The sequence below is a fragment of the Eptesicus fuscus genome, chromosome 11 (assembly GCF_027574615.1).
Source record: "Eptesicus fuscus isolate TK198812 chromosome 11, DD_ASM_mEF_20220401, whole genome shotgun sequence".
In the NCBI taxonomy this organism is placed as follows: Eukaryota; Metazoa; Chordata; class Mammalia; order Chiroptera; family Vespertilionidae; genus Eptesicus; species Eptesicus fuscus.
In genome coordinates, this window is record NC_072483.1 from 79,604,842 (window position 1) to 79,624,122 (window position 19,281).

Sequence of the window (19,281 nt, forward strand, 5' to 3'; positions counted from 1 at the left end):
GACACTCAGCTTTTATGTAAGTTATATCTTCTAATTTTACCTTATTAGAAATTAAAACTGAAAGTTTTAGGATATGCATTTATTAATTCATTTAAAAATAAACCCATTATATATTAACATAAATAACAAATTTTAATTAAAAATAGCTCTTTTCAAAAAACTGGTAATAGAGGCATTGTTTTTCACTTTCACAAATACTTGAATATCTAGCTTAATAGCTCAACAGGTTAAATGCAGAAGCCAGAGATGAATACCACTGTCTTCTGTCTGACCAGAAACTTTTCCCTTCTCACTTGCATATTTACCCACATCTGCACTTCTTCTTTTCTTCCAACCTATTTTAGGTCAGCACTTCCCTCTGTCTGCCTCCTCTGAGTCTTTCTTTGCTCATGGAATATCTTCTCTCCCTGTGTTCTCACCTTCTCCACTGCATGTAAATATGCTATTATATCATAAAACAAAATCTGTCCATAACCCTTGGTTTCTCTCCAGCTACGAGGTCATCCTTCCTCTTCCATAGCTCATTCTTTAAAAGCTTCATGTTCATTCTGTCAACCAATGGTTGTTGGCACCAATTCAATGCCAAAAGGAATCCCTCATTTGGGGTTTGGTGAAGAAGGAAACTTTATTCAGTGCAACACAGCTCAACTATGATACAGCACAGCTGAAAACAACATGGCTGTAGAACAGTGCTGAGGCGAGGCAGCCCTGGGGCCAGGCCCCTCTCCAGCTAGACAGCTCTGCTCTGCTCTGTCTGGTGAGACATCTTCTGTGTTTTGGCTCAACCAGGGAGATGCAGTCTTCGGTGGAAAGGGACAGTGTGCTCCAAAACGACCCTTTCTTACCTTGCTTTCTTCCCCCTGTCTCAGTCTTCCAGGACTTGGAGGAACTGAAGGCCGCTTTCTACCCTTTTCCTGCTGGAAAAGATCTTGCAACCTACAGTTAAAGGAAAAGAAGAAAACAAAGAAAATGGTTTTGTTTCTGATATCCTCAATAACGTTCACAAATTTTCTCCTTACAGCTTCGAAAACACAGTAATTAGATTTTCCTGTTTCGACTTCAAGAGTTTTAAGATTGTACATAACTAAGACGAAGTTTTTGTTTTTTTTCTAGTCAAATAATCAAGAGCTGTTACTGATTTGACTATAGATATAAAGGAACAGCAAATTATTATAAGAGACAGCATAACATAGTATTAAAAACATGGGCTTTAGAGACCAATACATCTGACAATTAGCACCTATGTAACTTGAGCACACCCTTTAGTCTCTGAGAGCCATAGTTTGCTCCTCTGTAAAATGGAAATGGTATATACATTGTAGGACTCACAAGACCAAATAAAGAGTAAATGTCCATCTAGTGTTTATTTAGTGCCTAGCATAACCCAAGTGCTCAATAAATGAATGTTATACTCATCTAACTGGACATATAAGTAAGTACTAAAGGGAAATATTTCCCAAAATAAGTATTTCAATACAGGAATACAATATACAATGATTGAGATGAGATTCAATAAGCCCACACACTATAAGTATTTGAAACAACATTAAAGGCTGCTCTCATTTTTGTTTTCTTTTTTAATTTTCAAAAACTACCTAAAGATTAGCATATATATTTTTCACAATATGAAAAAATGTGGAGGTAATAGTAGTGACAGAAAATAAAAGCTTCAACAAACTGAGAGTAAAATAAAACATCCATAATTAATCAAGACACTTAAATTGAAGACATCACGGCAGAGCCCGTTTTGCAGTAACAGTGAAGACGCACTGGATGCCCAGTCCCACCTGCTATTCCAGGCCTGGAGCACCTCACAGAGGCTCTGCTTCTTGGCAATGAGGGACTCGAAGACCGACTGCAGCTGCTGAGGGGCATCCACAGAGGAAGACATGAGCCTCGCCTGCACCTTTTCAGTCCAGTTCTTGAACTCACCTTCTTCCATCTACGAGAAACAAAAACAATGCCAGCCCAGCCATCTGAAACACACCCCCAAACGCATCTTCCATTGGGTTAATAGTTAACTTTTGGGTTTCTGTCCAAGAAATGAATTACCTCCTTCTGTGCAAATATATCTTCCATTTTTTCCTCTCTTGTTTTGCTAAATGTGTCAGTTTTCAAAGATGCAAGTCTTTCATCGATGGCAAGATATACCTGTGAAACTCTAACAATAGAAAGAATGGTAAACACTTTAGAAAAGTGGAATCAACTTTTCTAATCTCATAAAAATAGAAAAAAGATGTCACACACAAAACTTTTAATGTTTTATCTAAGTAAGAATCATTTACCATTTTGCAGAACAAAAAAAGACCTGAAAAGATGTACATCAAAATTTTAACTGTTATGTCTAAAAGGGCTTGTCTTCTTTTTAAATACTTTTATATACTGTCTACATTTTAAGTTTTTATACCAAGCATATTTAACATACAATTAGGAAGATGCCATTATTTGTTTTCAAAGAAAGCTAAATGAATAAACTTGATCTTTAAAATATCTGTAGATTATAGGCAGTTCTGAACAAAAAAGAAGATCAAAGAAACTAAAACTTACTTTTGAAAAAAGTCCTTCAAATCCTGAAGAAGGGACACTTTTAATGGGGCCTGGCGTTTAATGAATACTTTGGGGAGTGGAACGCACACTTCAAGAAGCCTAATGGGAGAATAACTGAGAAAAGAAAACACAAGTAATAGTAGAAAAGTGAATAATACGTTAATATTTTGAGTAAAGGCATCTCATGATGGTCAAATCCTATGAGGCATAAGAGATAACAAAGTTTCAATAAAAAGGTGTTTTAAAACAATCATAAAATATTGAAGACCATTTTCAGCCATTATAAATATTCTCCCCAATTTTGGAAGCATTTGGTTTTGTTTGTTTTTTCACTGCACCGTGATGCCCTCTTTTATTCCCCGAGGCCACCCTCCTGTGCTTTAAAAACAAAATGACTGGGAGGAGATATCCTCCCTACAGGAGGCTCAGACACAGGTATTCACCACCTTCCTGGCTCCTGAGGATTCTCAGGAGTCTTTCCACTAGTAAACGCTATATCCCACCTAGGCCCTAGGTTCATGGCCAGAAGGACTGGCTTAAAAAGGAAATAAGGTCCAATTACAAATATTTCCTACTATGTGTCAAGTGTTGTTTTAGGTGCTGAAGATAAAGCACTAAACAAGGGCCAAAATTCCAGCCCTCAGGATTTAGAATTGAGTAATAAATGAGACAAATAAATACTTAAAATATGTATACATCAGATGGTAAGTGCTATGTAAAAAATAAAGCAGGAAATGCCAAAGGCGAGAAGGGGTCAGGGCAGGTGAACTCTGAACGAAGACATGCGGAGAGAGGGAAAGCAGGCAGATAGCTAGGGAGCAGGAGGTACAAAGAGAGAAGAGCAAGTGCAAGGCTCCCAGGCAGGTGCGGCTACAGCAAGGTGAGCAAGGGGAGGGCAGTAGGAGGTCAGAACAGAGAGGTACTGGGCAGCCAGCGCATGTAGGAGCTTACAGGTCCATAGCGGACGCTGGTTTTCACTCAGGGTGAAACAGACACCCATTAGAGGGTGTGGCCTGAGCTGATTTTCATTTAATAGGATCATTCTGACTAGTTCATATCATGACTCCACCGTGTGCTAGCTTTTTAAGTGAGCTAATACAAGGGAGGGTAATAATACCTATCTCTTAGGTTAAGGAGTAAACAGAATAATAGTGCAGCTTAGCACAAGAGTATGACCCTCTGTATTTGCAAAGGTGGGGGAACACATGCCACCAATTAATTCAATCTAGTACCAGCGGAAATGTTACAAAGCCTTCCAGGGAATACGTGAGTGCGAAGAAGGTGCTTGGACTTCTTACCTGAAAGATGCCACCATCTGGTTATAGGAGAAATACTGGTGATAATCATGGTGGATGGAGTGACCGCATGGTTCAGCATTGGCTCTACGAGTGTACTGGTGCCCATAAAACCTAAGCTCAAGGTATTTTGCAAATGACATGGACCAGGACTCATTGGAAAGAGCAACAACTGGTGTTACCTGAAATTTAGCATAAATCATTTGTTATCTAATCACATATTAAGAATCTCTCTTTTTTAAACATATGTATTTTCTTTTCTTAATACAAATGTAGCATATTCTGACTACAGAAACTTGGAAAAAGAAGTGCTAAGAGGTGGGTGGAGTTAGGGATGGCTGGGAAGAGCAGCATCACCAGTAACCCAACCACCAACATCAATATAAAAATTGTTTCCTGTAGTTTCATAATCTTTTATTTTTTTACTTAGCAATGGGTCATAAATACGTTCCCACATCAAATACTCTTTTACAACTTGATTTTTAATGGCTGCAGAATATCCCATTATATGGATATATTAACCAATCCTTACTGATGGGCATTTAAGTCATTTACAAGTTGTTCTTTATTTTGATGAGGCTCTAATAAACTTCCTTGTATATAAATATTTATACATATCCATAATTATCTCCTTGGAATAAATGAATGAAAGTAGTAATAGGGCCCTAGCTGGTTTGGCTCAGTGGATAGAACATCAGCCTGCACACTGAAGGGTCCCAGGTTCGATTCCAGGCAAGGGCACATGCCCGGCTTGTGGGCTCAATCCCCAGCAGGGGGCATGCAGGAGGCAGCCAATCAATGATTCTCTCTCGTCATTGATGTTTCTTTCTCTCTGTCCCTCTCCCTTCCTCTCTGAAATATATATATATATACATACACACACACACACATATATAGAAGAAAGTAGTAATTGGTAGTTCAAAGAACATGGACATTTACACAGTCTTTGCCACATTTTGCCAGACTGTTTTCCAAAACAGGACTACTAGTTTATACAACCTCGAACAGAATCCGAGTACCAATTCCCCACTCTCTTACCAATCCCAGGAATTACAAACCTTTGAAATGTGATTTCTTAAGAACAAAAATAGAAACACACTTTGCTGGTTTTTACTTATACTTCTTTAACTACTAATACACAAAATTTATTTTCACAAACTACTGGCCATTTGTATTAAGTTGCTTTGTCATGCCTTTTGCCCATTTTTAAGTAAGACTGTGGCTGGCTGGTGTGGCTCAGGGATTGAGCTTGGACCTATGAACTAGGAGGTCATAGTTCCAATTCCCCGTCAGAGCAATTGCCGGGGTTGTGGGCTCGATCCCCAGTAGGGGGCATGCGGGAGGCAGTTGATCAATGATTCTCTCTCATCACTGATGTTTCTATCTCCCTCTCCCTCTCCCTTCCTCTCTGAAATTAATAAAAGAAAAAAAATTTTTAAAGGTAAGACTGAATATTGCAAGGAATTATATCATTGCTGTCTGCTTGCTACTGCGGAAGGAACTAACCAATTCTGCCCTCCTCAACACTGACATCAGTGTAGATCACACTGTCAATTTACCTGGAATTCCCACATGTGCCTTCCAAAGCACACTCCAAAATAAGCCAATAAAGATACCAATGAAGTTAAATTTGGCACATGCAAACAATTTGGATTAAAAGTATATATTAAAACCAATACTGACACCAAATACTTCCTCTGGAGTTATAAAATACACACACACACACACCGAAGGAAAAAGACATGTTGTTCTTAAGAATGTACATGAAAAACCAGTAGAGATGAATTTAAACACAGCCTCCTCTGTAGTAGAAATGTGGCTATCAGTTCAATATAAACATCCCAGCATACAAACAGTTACCAGTCTGTCTCCTCCCCTAGAGAACAAGGAGTCCTGTACACTGCTCTTTTTCATTCCTAGGGCCTATCATAGTATCGGGAACATAGATAGTGCCAAATAAGTGTTTGCTGAATGAATCAACAAACATAACTGAGAACTGTCAAGACATAATCTCCATATATTTTACTAGACAAGGTACCTATATTTTTCATAATGACGGATAAATCCTAAAATAAAATCTTCAAGAAACAAACATGAAATGGAACATACAGCACTAGAAGGTAAATAAATACGAGCCCAATGACAAATAACACATTCAAAATAACAGACCACCTTCCCTCACAAAAAAGAACTATACAATAAAGAAATAAATATCCTATGAAATATAGCCACAGGGTACATTTACCTGTTTGCAGATCCTGCACCAGGAATAGGTGAGAATTGTATGTTGATATCCAGGTACTGGAGAATCCAACTCCTTCAGGATGATCTGCACACAGCCCTGGCCATGCACAAAGCGCCGGATGTGATGCACCATGGGGGTATCACAGAACATGCTAGGACACTGGTAAGAAGGCCTTTAACAAAAAAGAAAGTCCTCACATTAACCATAAAACCGAAAGGCAATGTGTAATGAATAAATACAGTCTAATCTGCTGTGGAGAAAGTGCAGCGTCCTCTCTCGAGTAAGAATGACTGGTGGACGGTCTGTGGGGCTCCACTTAAAAGCACTGCTTGGGGCCGACAGCCGAACATCCGCCTTCAACTACAATCCACTGGGTAAGCACCTCTTATTTGCTGAGCATTTCTAAAACTCCTTCCATTTCTGGAGCTTGTTATTCCCTATAAAGGGGGCTGGTAAAGATCAAATTACTCGCTCTTTGAAATATAAATAGCAGGTGAGGCAGGTGATAGCACTAAGGCTTAAAATTGAGATCCTATGCTTCTTTTGCTTCTCACTGGAAATCACTGTAAAAACACAAATCCTGAAAAAAATTAAAAGAAAAAGAAAAAGAAAAAAGCCGTAGGGTTGGCAGGATAATTAGATGGGCAAAGATTTGAGGAATGAACTGGATAAGACACCCCGGATAGTGTATGAAATAGACTACTTCTTTGCATGTGGCATGAAAGTGAAGGCCACACAACAACAAACTCATGTTTATGTTTTAGGTTGAAATTCCGGGCATCAAAAAAGCACAAGTGGAACATAAAGAGAAAATATATTCTTACCTGAAACAGTATCTCTCTAAAAATATTCCTAATGTAAGATCATTCTTTCCATAAAACTCCATTGTTACAATCCTAAAGGAAGAGATTACTTCTTAGTAATGTTTCATGAGACTTACCACACAGCAAAGATTTCATGAGACACAGACTGTCTACTAGATGTGCTTATGATATAGTACTAATGCAGGTAATATTCTCTTGTTACAGAACAGGTTTTGCTTCAGCTGATAAAACGAGTTTGGACTAGCTACACTTCAGCATCTTATCCACGCCCAGTCCATTAGTATCTTATGAAACTATTTAATCAGGATGATTATAATATTAAATGAGTACACATCTTATTTACAAAGCCTTAAGCCCTGTCAACACAAAATGGGACTCCTGCCTCCTGCTCTCTAGTCCACACCTTACTGAGCTTGGTGAACTGCAGCTCACATTCTTCCAGGAGAGCCAATTCCTCACTTCAATTCTAACTTACAAATGCCCACAAACCAGTTTACTGACCAGGGGTGAAGCCCCATCTCATCCCAGTCTTGACCTAAGGAGTCAGTCCAGACACCTGGAGAGAACATTCCCTGGGCTCCCTCAGCCTGTCACCTGCTGATACTAGAAGAATCCCTGGTCTCACTGGCAGACGCCCAAAGTGAAAATACGGGACACACTTTGTCAGGGAAACAGTGCTCCAAAAACAAGCAGTTATGTTCCACAGTACTTTTAAAACTAAGATAACTATGTAATAACTAGGCTTTGGGGCTACCATTTCAAACAAATCATTTCTATGTAAATATAAATATACTAGAGGCCCGGTGCAAGAAATGCCTGCACTGGTGGGGGGTCGGGGGGGGGGGGTCCCCTCAGCCCAGACTGTGCCCTCTTGCAGTCCAGGAGCTCTCGGGGGATGTCCGACTGCTGCAAAGGCGGGAGAGGCTCCTGCCACTGCCACTGCACTAGCCAGCCATGAGCCTGGCTTCTGGCTGAGCAGTGCTCCCTGTGGGATCAGGCCGAAACCAGCTCTCGGACATCCCCTGAGAGGTCCCAGATTGCAAGAGGGCACAGGCCAGGTCAAGGGACCCCACTGGTGCACGATCGGGGCCGGGGAGAGACACAGGAGGTTGGCCAGCTAGGGAGGGACCGATGGAGGGCTCCAGGGTGTGTCCAGCCCACCTCGCTCCGGCCCACCTCACTCAGTCCCAATCAGCGGGACCACAGCAGCAAGCTAACCTACTGGTCGGAGTGTCCGCCCGCTGGTGGTCAGTGCATGTCATAGCGAGTGGTTGAGCAGCCTTAGCATATTAGCATATTACACTTTGATTGGTTTAACAGCCGACCGGTTGACCAGACACTTAGCATATCAGGCTTTTATTAGATAGGGTGTGTGTGTGTGTGTGTGTGTGTGTGTGTGTGTGTGTATGTGTAACATTATAAAACATGTTTCTATCAATCTACTTAGAATTAAGTTTTAGAGTAAAACTCAAGGCAAAGACTGACTGTTTTTATAAAAATAATGCCTAAAGGACAACTGGCCTAAATTACATTATTGTCAAAATGCTGAAAACTAGCTTTTGTATCAATTTCCTCACTTTCATAATAACTTCTCTTTCAGCCTTGCATTCTGTTCACTCTGACTTAAGATATTCTCATTCACTTCTAGCCATGAACAAACGGAAATTTCATATTTTACTCACAAGTTTTAGAAGTTCTATCAACTCATATATGACCATCAGCATGCCATATTCCTAAAAACAGACCCTAGGGCTGAAGTTTTACTTAAAGTTACTGAATTCTGTTCTCAGGTAAAGTGCAATGGTGCAGGGGGACAGGGATCCTACCAAGGACTGACGCAGGCACTGGGGGCGTTGCTGGACTGGGCGGAGGAGCTGCTGAAGAGCACGCACAGTCTCTGGTGGTTGACGGGGTTCAGGCAGTCCACCTGCAGGAGGAGAGGATGAGCGCCCACAAGTCATAATACACTCCAGGCCCAGTGCTCGCTTCTAAAACCTAACACATCCCACTCCATTCTGAAAGCCTCCTATCTGTAGGGTTCAACTGAAGATTTAAAAGAAACTAAATATAAAGAAGAGCCATTAGTTTTCGTGATAAAACAATCCAAAAAGTTCGAGCTAAAAATACAAATGGTTGTCTAAATAGCTTGTTTAATCTTAAATACTATTTATTTTTACAAAATTGCATTAAATTGTTTTTGGAAATACACAGTTAATTATATATGAAACAGTATGAACTAATGGCTGTATATAACAATTTGAGAAAAATAGATATCTAAATTCCAAGGTATTTACTTATTTGTACTTTACACCTGTTTTTGATCATTTCAAAAGTAATGCCCACTCTCTTTTGAATTCAGATAATACAGAGGTGGATGGAAAAGCCCATGGAATACATAAAGCCTCTCCTCCTTTGAGGCCACCTGATCCCCACAAATGGGCAAATCTGACCATATGGTTAAAGACCATACATTCTTGCTATTAGCTCACACACTATACACATAGAAACCCCCACATAAGTATACAATGGGGATTGTTTTTATAAAAATGGGATGATGCTACATCTATTAAAATAGAACTTGCCTTTTAACACTTGAAAGCATACCACAGGTTCTATCTGGGCCATTAAATAAGATACAATTCATTCTTTTTATAGCAAACAACTAAAAATTATGCCTCAGAAATTATGTAAAAATATCCTTGTACATATAGTCTAATAAATTGTAAGCATCCTTATACAAAACACTTACTTATTAGTATAGGAATCAAGTTATAAAAGATAGGAATCCTGAATCCAAGGTATATGCATGCTCATGTAAATTAATAGAGACCTCCCTATCTTTGTATATATTACATAAATGTATATAAACATAATCTATAATAATAAAAGTATAATATGCTAATTAGATCAGGCATCCTTCCAGATGAAGCTGGGGCTGCAAGGGAAGTCCGGGTCCCGGGTGCCGGAGGGAAGCCCGGGTCCCGGTGCCGGAGGGAAGCTGGTGCCGGCAGCTGGGAGAAGGAAGGTCTACTCTTGCATGAATTTCGTGCATCGGGCCTCCAGTTTTATATAATGTTTATTATAAGTACTTTCTGTACCTCATTAAGCATGGCTCTTACCACTTTCCTTTCAGCCAATCTCACAAATAAAACATGGTGTAGCGTTATTATCTGGCACTTCCATGCATTTTATTAAACAACTGCATTTCCTCATCTAGAGATGGATTTGTTCATAAGTTTTATTGCCACCATTATCAATAATGTGCTCATGAATGGATCTTCCTTAATTTAACCTCAATTTTTTTTAAATGAAAAGATAAAGGGTGCTGCCATAACTAAATAACAATGTAAGGTGTTTCATGTTTATAAATGAACAAATTATTATTTTTTTAAAAAACACATTCATTTCCTACAACAACCTTCCATCACTCATTACCAACCCACACCATACCCAAGTCCTCCTGCCAAAATTTTTAAGCAGCTCCACACTCCCCCTCCTTCACAGCTCTCCCTAGTTTATCATGAGCTCAGCTTGAAATCCTCAAAACATAGCTTCATTGCATTATACCCCTACTTCAGACATTTTAAAGCAACATATAAGTCAACAGACCTGACACCACAAAAGGCGTAAAAGAAAAAAATAAATCCGCATGCAATTTGTCACACTCGTTTTTTCACCCAGCCATAACAGTTTTCAGCACATTCTAAATTTACACAAGCAGCCAAAGTATGCTTGCTTACCTTTGACGACCACACTGTGTCACTTGGAATCAAGCCTTTCTCTTCATCACCCTCAGTTCTGCTTCCTGATTTGACACTTGGAGTACCTGATGCATCCTTTGCATAAGCAAAAGGGTCTGAACTTTTCTGAATCCTGCCTCCTCTGGCCCGATAGTCGGCCAGCATTCTGCCCAGACTCTGGCTGCCACCCAGATGCTCGGCGATCCTAGTGCTCACGAGCTCATGCGAGGGCAAGACCTGAATGGACTTGGCCTGAACGCTGCCGTTCATCCCCTGGAGGCCGGAGAGGTCCCTGAGCAGCTGCTTCTTCCGCCTGCTCTCCATTTCTTTGAGCTCTTTATTGAGAAGAGGAGACCAGTAAACCTGCTCTGCAAAATAATCTCGGGTAGAGCATCTCATCCCCTTTTCAGTGAGAAGGAAGGGCTCCCGGAATGTGATGACTGGGGAGATACAGAGGATCACATCTTTCAATTCCTGTTTAAAGGCCGAAGAATAGGTCTTTAGTTTATCTTCCGAAGAGGTGACTTCCTCTGTAACATAGAGTCCGGTGTCATCCTGCAGCGGGTCTCTGAAGGCTTTCATCTGGCTTTTGGGATCCTCCAGCTCATCTGTTTGCTGCAAAGTCTCTGGCTGCTCAGTGCCTGGGGCACCCTGCTGCTCGTCCACATGGAGCAGCAACAGAGATTCGGGTACGGATGGAAAGAGCGCACAGGGGACGCCTGCCGGGCAAGCTGCCGTGGCGTACTCCTGGGGCTTCACGGGGGCAACGTCCTGTGGGACACTGTCACTTTCCTGGTCGCCCTTCTCGAACACAAGCCCGGACTCCAGCAGACTGCTACCATCACAGGGCAGGAACTCCGAGGCGAAGTCGGGCTCCCGGGGGAGGGGACTTCCGCTGAATGACTCTTGCGCAGCCCCTTCATCCTCCTGTCCCTCAATCAGAGAATGAAAGGAAGGGTTTTGTGTCAACGTAGGAGGCATAGCAAATTCATCCATGAGGAAGGAGATTTCGAGTTGAGAATGATAAGCTACACAGATCATAAATATTAGGATCTCCTTAACTCGAGCCAACTCATAATCAGAGCCTCCTCTAAGCTTGATTGTGCAGCCCAGGTGCTGTGCACAGCCTTCAAAAAACATCAGTGTTTTGGTTTGTTCTACAAATAAACAAACAAAAAATTAAGAGTAGGTGGAAATCCAGAAGTTCAGACAGAATGAATTCACAACATCTACAAGGAAAAAGGTCACAGTTGCCTGTCCTCGTTTAACCAATGCTAATAGGCATTTCCTAGCAGGTGAACACTGTAGTACTGATGAGGTTACTAATATCCTCAGGCCCCAATCTCAGGTGAATCTATGCTAAAGATCACTCACCAGCGGGCTAGAAGGGGTCAATGGGGGGGGGGGGGGGAGGAAGGGGACATATGTAATGCTTTCAACAATAAAGATTAAAAAAAAAAAAAGGATCACTCACCATTAGGCAACTGAAATATTTGCATATAAAATTTGTGACAGGTGCCCAGGTGAGGTTTTGTGAGCAGCTGGTCCATCGACATCACTAAATCACCTTGGGTCATCCGGCTGATTCGTTCTAAAACTTGCTAGAACACAGAAAAACATTATATTACAAAATCAGAGAAAAAAAATTCTTAGTAAATTTAATCTGGAAAATAGAAACATTTTAAAATAACCTTTACAATGAATTTCTTTCATTTTAATACTTATATGACCCTTTCTGATCCTAGATGAGCCTACACGTAGTTGCTCAGGAAAAACCATAAAATAAACCGTACTTATACCGAAAACATTATCTAAAGGCATTTAAGCATCGTTCCCTGGCACAGGCGCTGGGGGCGGGGACTTCTGGAACTGGCCTCTGTTCTGAGGAGAGTCACTTGTCAAGGGAGACAACATTTTCTGCTTGTACAATCCCCAAACAATCTGAGGAACCAACAAATACCACTTAATGAATGGCGACTGCAGACACCAATGATGAGTGTTACAAAATCAGTCACACTTTCTTCCAGCCCGAGAGCTCCAGCCTGAAATCATGAAACAGCTGCCGTGCCTCCTGTCCTCCTTTCAATGCTCATGGTCAGCAAAGAAACGAATAATCAGTGGTCCCTGCATCCCTACCACACATGCAAATACAATCAAAAGCTGTGATTTAAGTAACAGAAAAATAAGAAAACTCACTGATTTTACATTAATGACCAAAGTAATGCCATGTTCCAGTAACATGTCCTGGGCAATCCGAGATACCGTTTTCTCTACTAGAACCAGGGTGGGTCGAACATCAACTATTCGCTGAACATAATTCTTCAAGAATTCCCTTTCCTAAAGAACAAAAATCAGAAATATTATACCTGGTACAATTCAAGATCTACACATTAAAATATCAGCATGGTTTGCCTATTAATATCAATCTTAGTTGAAGTTTTCTTCATCCATAAATAAGTCTATAAGCAAGTCCATTCAAACACAACCGAGAATATTATTCATCTTTCCAAACTGCTGATTATGTTTAAAAGAGTTCAGGAGAAATTCCATTCTTCAACTCACTAGTACTACTTTGAAAGATTTTTAATTCTTAATAACCTGTATATAAAAACCAAGAATCCAATTAGCTAGTTCTCAGAGGTTAAAACAAAACAAAAAAACCCTAATCTCATGACCCCTAAAATGAAAGCAATTTCTAGTGTTTTTAATATTCCCCCTTTTTGCATTCTGAAAGTAACCAGAGCATCTATTTTTTTAGTACCTGTATAAATAACTCTAACATACTCTCAGCTACTTCCTAATTTCAGTCTTTCAACAGATCATACTCTACCTAGAACAGTTATAGTTAAAAATTAAAACGTAATTCTTAATACAATTTTCATGACAAAGGCTTATTTTCAAAGCAAATGAATATTATAAATACCAGAATTAAAACAATACAATTCATTATTTGTTTCTTAAAACTTCTAGGTTCAGACAGGAAATAACAACCTGTGAGCATGTTTGTCACTTCTGCCCAAAGTGTTTGCTGAGCAAGATTGTATTCATGGTTGGTCAGTGCCACCAACAATGGAAGAGACTAGTCACTACAATGAACCTGCCCTATTATATTTCTTCTCACCTCACTGTTTCACTGATAGAAATTATTTCCTAATTTCCCATTCTTAACAAAATTATAATTAAATTTATTTGTGGAGCTCCAATAAAGTATAAGATGACTTTATTGAAGTTTCTGCCCTCTGGTACGGGAATGGCAAATACATTTACTCCAACTCCAACTCCAATCATCTATATAAAGAAAATCCTAATATGGAAATAGACCGAACAGCAGAACAACCAAACAACCAGTCACTATAACATGTGCTGACCACCAGGGGGCGCATGCAGAACATGGCGGGCATCAGCAGCAAGCGGCAGAGCTTGGAACATGGTGGGTGTCAGCTGCAGCAGGATGTTGGAGCAGGAGAGCGGGGGCGCCAGACCAAGGCGGGATGCCGGTCGCTGTCATCGGGGCGAGCCTCTAGTGGTTACTGAAAATTCTTTGCTCCCACGTGCCATGGTCCCACCCAGCGCTCGCACCCGCTGCTGGCACTGGAGCCACCACTCGCACCCACTGCCGGTGCCTGGTGCTGGTCCAGATCACTCAGTGTCATCAGCGGGTGCGAGGGGTGGCTGCAGGCCCTGATCTCCCCTGAGGGCTTCTCCACCTCCCCCTGCTCCTAAGTGAGTGCCGCCACTGGCACCCACTGCTAGCGCTGGCCCCAATCGCTCCGCGCTGTCAGTGGGTGTGAGTGGGGCCGGAGCTATCAGTGCGTGGGAGCGGCAGTGGCGGGCGGGGCTGCTGGCAGACAGTGGATTGGGGGCATGGCAGGAGGGGCCAGGCGGGGGCGTGGAGGATGGGCCAAGACCCCTCCCCTGTGCCCACTGCAGCCACATGGCCCACAGTTCCTTTCAAGGTGCACGAACTCGTGCACTGGACTCTTAGTCTATATAATAAAAGCCTAAGCAACCATTAGGGTGGAACGACCAGAACAACCAGTCGCTATGATGCACACTGACTACCAGAGGCAGATGCTCAATGCAGGAGATGCCCCCTGGTGGTCAGTGCACTCCCACAGGGGGAGCAGCGCTCAGCCAGAAAGCTGGGCTCACAATTGGCGAGCGCAGCGGCGGTGGCAGGAGACTCTCCCACCTCCGTGGCAGTGCTAAGGAGCAGCAAGCCGAGTGGTAAAGGGCCTGCCACTAAGGAGCAGCAAGCCAAGTGGTAAGGAGCGAGGGAACCTGGATTACAAGAGGGATGTCCGACTGCCAGCTTCAGCCTGATCCTAAGCCGGCAGTCGGACATCCCCGGAGGGGTCCCAGACTGTGAGGACTGTGAGGAGAAAGAAAATTAATACCTGGTGCATTAGAGGGAAACTACAAAAAACAAAATAAAAACAAAGGCAGAGAACATCTTAAAAGTAGTCAGAAGAAAACCGGCAGGCAGACATCTCCCAAGGGGTCCCGGACTGTGAGAGGGCTCAGGCCGGGCTGAGGGACCCCCCCCCCCACGACCCCACCAGTGCATGAATTTTGTGCACCGGGCCTCTAAGTCTATAATGATTGTACGTTAGACACCATTAAAAAAAAAAAAAAGAGCCTGGGCCCAAGACCACAATGAGAGAGTATCAGGAGGTAGGTCATGAGCATGGAAGAGAGCAGTGCCAAGAGACCTACAGGGTGGGCCTGGTGAAAACAGTGTAAAGATATAGGCTAATTTCCTCCTTGTCCTTGGTTTCTCATCCTCCTCCTTCTATCTACTTTTCAGCTTCTTTGATTATTTGGTTATTCCACAACTGAGTAGGGAGGAAAGAAAAACTCAAATCAGCTGATATTTTCTATCAACTTCAACTAAAAACTGTAATAGGGCAGGAGTTAAAGCTATTATAAACTATGTCTTAAAGCACCTACGAACAGGATGCTTTAGGCTATACAAATCAAGCCATGTTGCTTAAGTACATATTTGCTCAGAGCATGCTTCTCTAGCATGTAAAGACTTTAGTCTGTTAACCTAATTGCAAGAATGGGGTTAAAATAAAGTATATAAATTTAAGTATAACTTTTTTGAAAATTATACTGTGGATTTCAATTACCTAGTTCATCAATTTCAAGATGCACAATTTTACACATTGTACCATCTCTGCAACCAGGATGTGTATTACGATCAATGGTCTTTTGCCAACACCGTTGGTGAGATCCAGAAAACCAGCCTCAAAGTACCATGAATGATAATTGTGTTTCCCCTTATTCCTTATTTCAGTTATTCTGAAAAGCCACAGAGTCAGAGCTAGAAAACTGGTATATATCTGGTCAAAGCCTCTCATTTTTACTGATACATGGCTAAATTCCAAACAGGAAACAGCCCAGGTAACAGAGTTCATTAAGCAACAGAGCAGAGATTCAAAGTTACATAACCCTGGTGCCTTTCACCACAAGGCAGTGCCTTCTGGTGGTGTCTATGGATTCAGTTCAAAAGTGATTGTTCCTTCCACTCTCTGAAAAATGTGCCTATCACCTATGAATTTTCAAGTAATGTTCTTCCTAATTGTTTCCGGAACGGAATATAAGTGTTTCTGCTATAATAAGATATACACATTTCTGAAAGCATCCCATTTTGAACAATCACAAATTAAAACCAATACCATTTATGGGATAAAAAGGGTTGGAGCAGAAAATTTTAAAACCTATGCAACTTCATATGCAGGGCACTAACAAAAATAATGATTGGTACCTTGAGAGAGAACTTGGACAGCCTAGGCAGGCTGCTCAGCATAGCTGGAGGCTGCCTTCAGGGAAATTCACAATGTATAAAAGCAACTGCAGCGGCATAGCTGCCAATGGAGCTCTGAGCAGCAGAGGAGTAACAGCCCCCAGGGCTGGGGGTGCGCCTCCCTGGGAGGCAGCCCTTTGAGCAGCAGCTCACTTTTAATTTCCTAGTGCAGAGTCAAAAGGGTTGTGCCTATGTAGCCACAGAGCTGAGGGTTATAATCCGACTACAGCTTTCTGGGCCCCCTTACTTATGAAAAACCACATGGAAACCAACACAACTTCCATCTGACATATGCCCATTTACTAATTACACATAAAACTAACTGATGTTCTAAGAACATGTGTATGAATGAAAAGGCTGTATTAAAACCGGGTATTGCTATTGGAAACCTTGTAAAATAGAGAAATCCTTAAAGTAAATCAATGATCCAAGTGAGAAGGAAAACCAGGAATTGGATTTTCACTCTTTTCCCTCACATATTCCCTGAAAGTCATGTGTTCCCTTTAACACTTTGAACTTTTAAAGAAGAGACAGGTTTTTGGTAACCTTCTAAAGTGTAATACAAGAAATGTCTTTTCTAATAAATGTTTAAAATAAAACAAGAGCAATCAAGTGTCTTTGCCTGTCAAATTTCATCAGCTGGAATGAGTTGTAAGAGTTGACAGCATCACAGTGCACAAATACCCTTCTAGGTTCTTGTTCCAGTTGGACGTTCTTACCTGCAGCACAATAGGGTCAATGCAAGTAAACTTAGTTTCTTCTCTGTAGAGATACTCAATGGAACACTTCAATAGAAGAATTTTGGGATTTTTAATACAAGAATTCATCTACAAAAAAAAAAAAAAAAAAAACATACCAGTCTGTTAAAGTTTTAAAGTTTGTACTTTATAGACGTTCTTTAATCATAACTTTAAATTTATTTTGTTCTTAATTCCTCTTATATTTGTATTAAAATACTCTCATTTAGTTCTTTTGTGGTACTTTTTTATTTTTCAAAGCAAATAAGTTAGTTCAAAGCAATACAAAATTAGGCTTTGTTTCACTAATGCTATTTTAATCTAATCCACTATAATCTTATTTCTAACACTGCAATAAGAGATACCAAGTCTGGGGCTTAAAGACCATAAGTTAACTTTGTAAAGACTCAAGAAGTGTAGAGGAGGGAGAAATGAGTTAGTTAAAATGCCTCCTGAATATATTTCTAAAAGAATAAATTTCAAAGCATCATATATTGGCAAGCCAATTGAGTAACAAGTTTAAAAAACACCTTAAAGCATCCCCAGAAGCAGAAAGTCAACCAATATACCCTAACCATGCAACTGAAGACGGGCAGAAAGCCTGAATGCTCCAATGGAGTGGAGTTTCAGACTGACCAAGTGTATAGACTCCCAACTGACAAACGGTCCTGAAAACAGTGACTCACCATCGAGGGAACTACAGTCAGGGCTCTTTCAGAAACTACAAAGTAAAGACTAGCTAAATAAGGGCAGTGGGGCAAGACAGTCATCCAGGCATGCTTCTACCACACCCTCATACAATTTTCAGTTCCGGGGAAGAACGCAACAAATTTACCACTTTGTTCAACAGAGATCATTTACTCTGGTTTAAAGGACTACTTTAATGGGTAATGTACTATTTTAGAAAGTCTATGTAGAAATACTGACTTTGGATCACTGCTATGAAATATCAAATCCAGGCATACTTTTATTTATTACTATGACTAACAATTTTCAGGAGACTTAATGCCTTACAAAAAATAAAGTATTAGTCTCTGCTTAGAAAAGTGAAGACAGGGCTATAGCTCATCCATCTAGACCCTCAGGCTAGATATCTGCCTGAGTTCTCACTGTAACCAAATCAGTATTCCCAGAGGTGGGGTCAGGGTACAGAGATTTTCAGTAAGCTTCCTTAGTGGTTCTGAAGCACAGCAAGGTTTGAGGACTCTACTGTAGATCACTGGATTCTCAAAAGGTAAGTATCAACAAATGACAAGGGAACCCCCCCACCAATGCCTACTTTAACAGCAGCCCGCCCTTCCCCTATTTCCCACACTCTCACTCCCCTAAACTTACTGAGTGAGAATCTTTAGGGGAGGGGCTTAGGAATCTACATTTTTAACAAGGTCCACCCATGATCTTGATGTACACTACACTTTGAGAATCAGTGACCTTCAGAATAAAGTGTAAGACACTTAATGGGCTACAAAGCCCTTGGCCTGCTTCCTTCCGCCCCTTTGCATTCCCATCTTGCACCTAGGGATCTCTGAGTTTCCTTAATACACCAAGTTATTTCACCCCACTCCTCAGTGTAGTGCCAGAAAGTGGCCTCGGGCCTGAAGGTGAGATAAGTGAGAAAGATAACAAAATACCAGTGACAGCTCTGCAGCTCAGCCCTAGTCCTCTGAAAAGACTCCAGGGTGACAGAGAAACCTCCTCCCTGAGACTGAGGCAGGGTCAGGAGAGCAATGACACCAGTATCCTATCATTGTGCTGGTCTGGAAGCCTAAACCTCCCTCCCCTTCTTTCTTCTGATGAACTCCATTTCCAAATCCCAATCATCATCATTTCTGGAGGACCTGCCCTGAACCTCCAAAATTTTGACCCCTCTGGTAGACACTGCCAAGTTGCTCCTCAATGCCCCTTCTCCTTTATGTCCATGATGAGGGTATTCCAACTTATTAGCTTGGCACAAGTCATAGCAGGCTGAACTTCACTGTTGAACAAAATCATATTACCTTTTTATGTGCAATGTTCTTGGTACAAACAAATCCATTGACAACCACAGAATCAAACTTCTTTCCACCTGGGATCTGATGAAACAA

The 19,281-nt window shown here is 41.3% G+C and overlaps 1 protein-coding gene across 1 annotated transcript in view; it reads right to left on the reverse strand.

The window, feature by feature from the left end:
• PIKFYVE (phosphoinositide kinase, FYVE-type zinc finger containing) overlaps nucleotides 1-19,281 on the reverse strand; it is a 75,668-nt gene that overhangs the window by 16,795 nt on the left and 39,592 nt on the right. The window contains exons 17-29 of the mRNA XM_028151123.2: nucleotides 19,195-19,269; nucleotides 17,180-17,287; nucleotides 12,848-12,988; nucleotides 12,126-12,252; nucleotides 10,652-11,808; nucleotides 8,738-8,838; nucleotides 6,912-6,983; nucleotides 6,088-6,259; nucleotides 3,846-4,024; nucleotides 2,548-2,661; nucleotides 2,053-2,161; nucleotides 1,788-1,942; nucleotides 846-936 (exon numbers count right to left, since the gene is read on the reverse strand). Of these exons, the coding sequence (XP_028006924.2) occupies nucleotides 846-936; nucleotides 1,788-1,942; nucleotides 2,053-2,161; nucleotides 2,548-2,661; nucleotides 3,846-4,024; nucleotides 6,088-6,259; nucleotides 6,912-6,983; nucleotides 8,738-8,838; nucleotides 10,652-11,808; nucleotides 12,126-12,252; nucleotides 12,848-12,988; nucleotides 17,180-17,287; nucleotides 19,195-19,269 (2,601 nt within the window). The remainder of the gene's footprint in view (nucleotides 1-845; nucleotides 937-1,787; nucleotides 1,943-2,052; nucleotides 2,162-2,547; nucleotides 2,662-3,845; nucleotides 4,025-6,087; nucleotides 6,260-6,911; nucleotides 6,984-8,737; nucleotides 8,839-10,651; nucleotides 11,809-12,125; nucleotides 12,253-12,847; nucleotides 12,989-17,179; nucleotides 17,288-19,194; nucleotides 19,270-19,281) is intronic.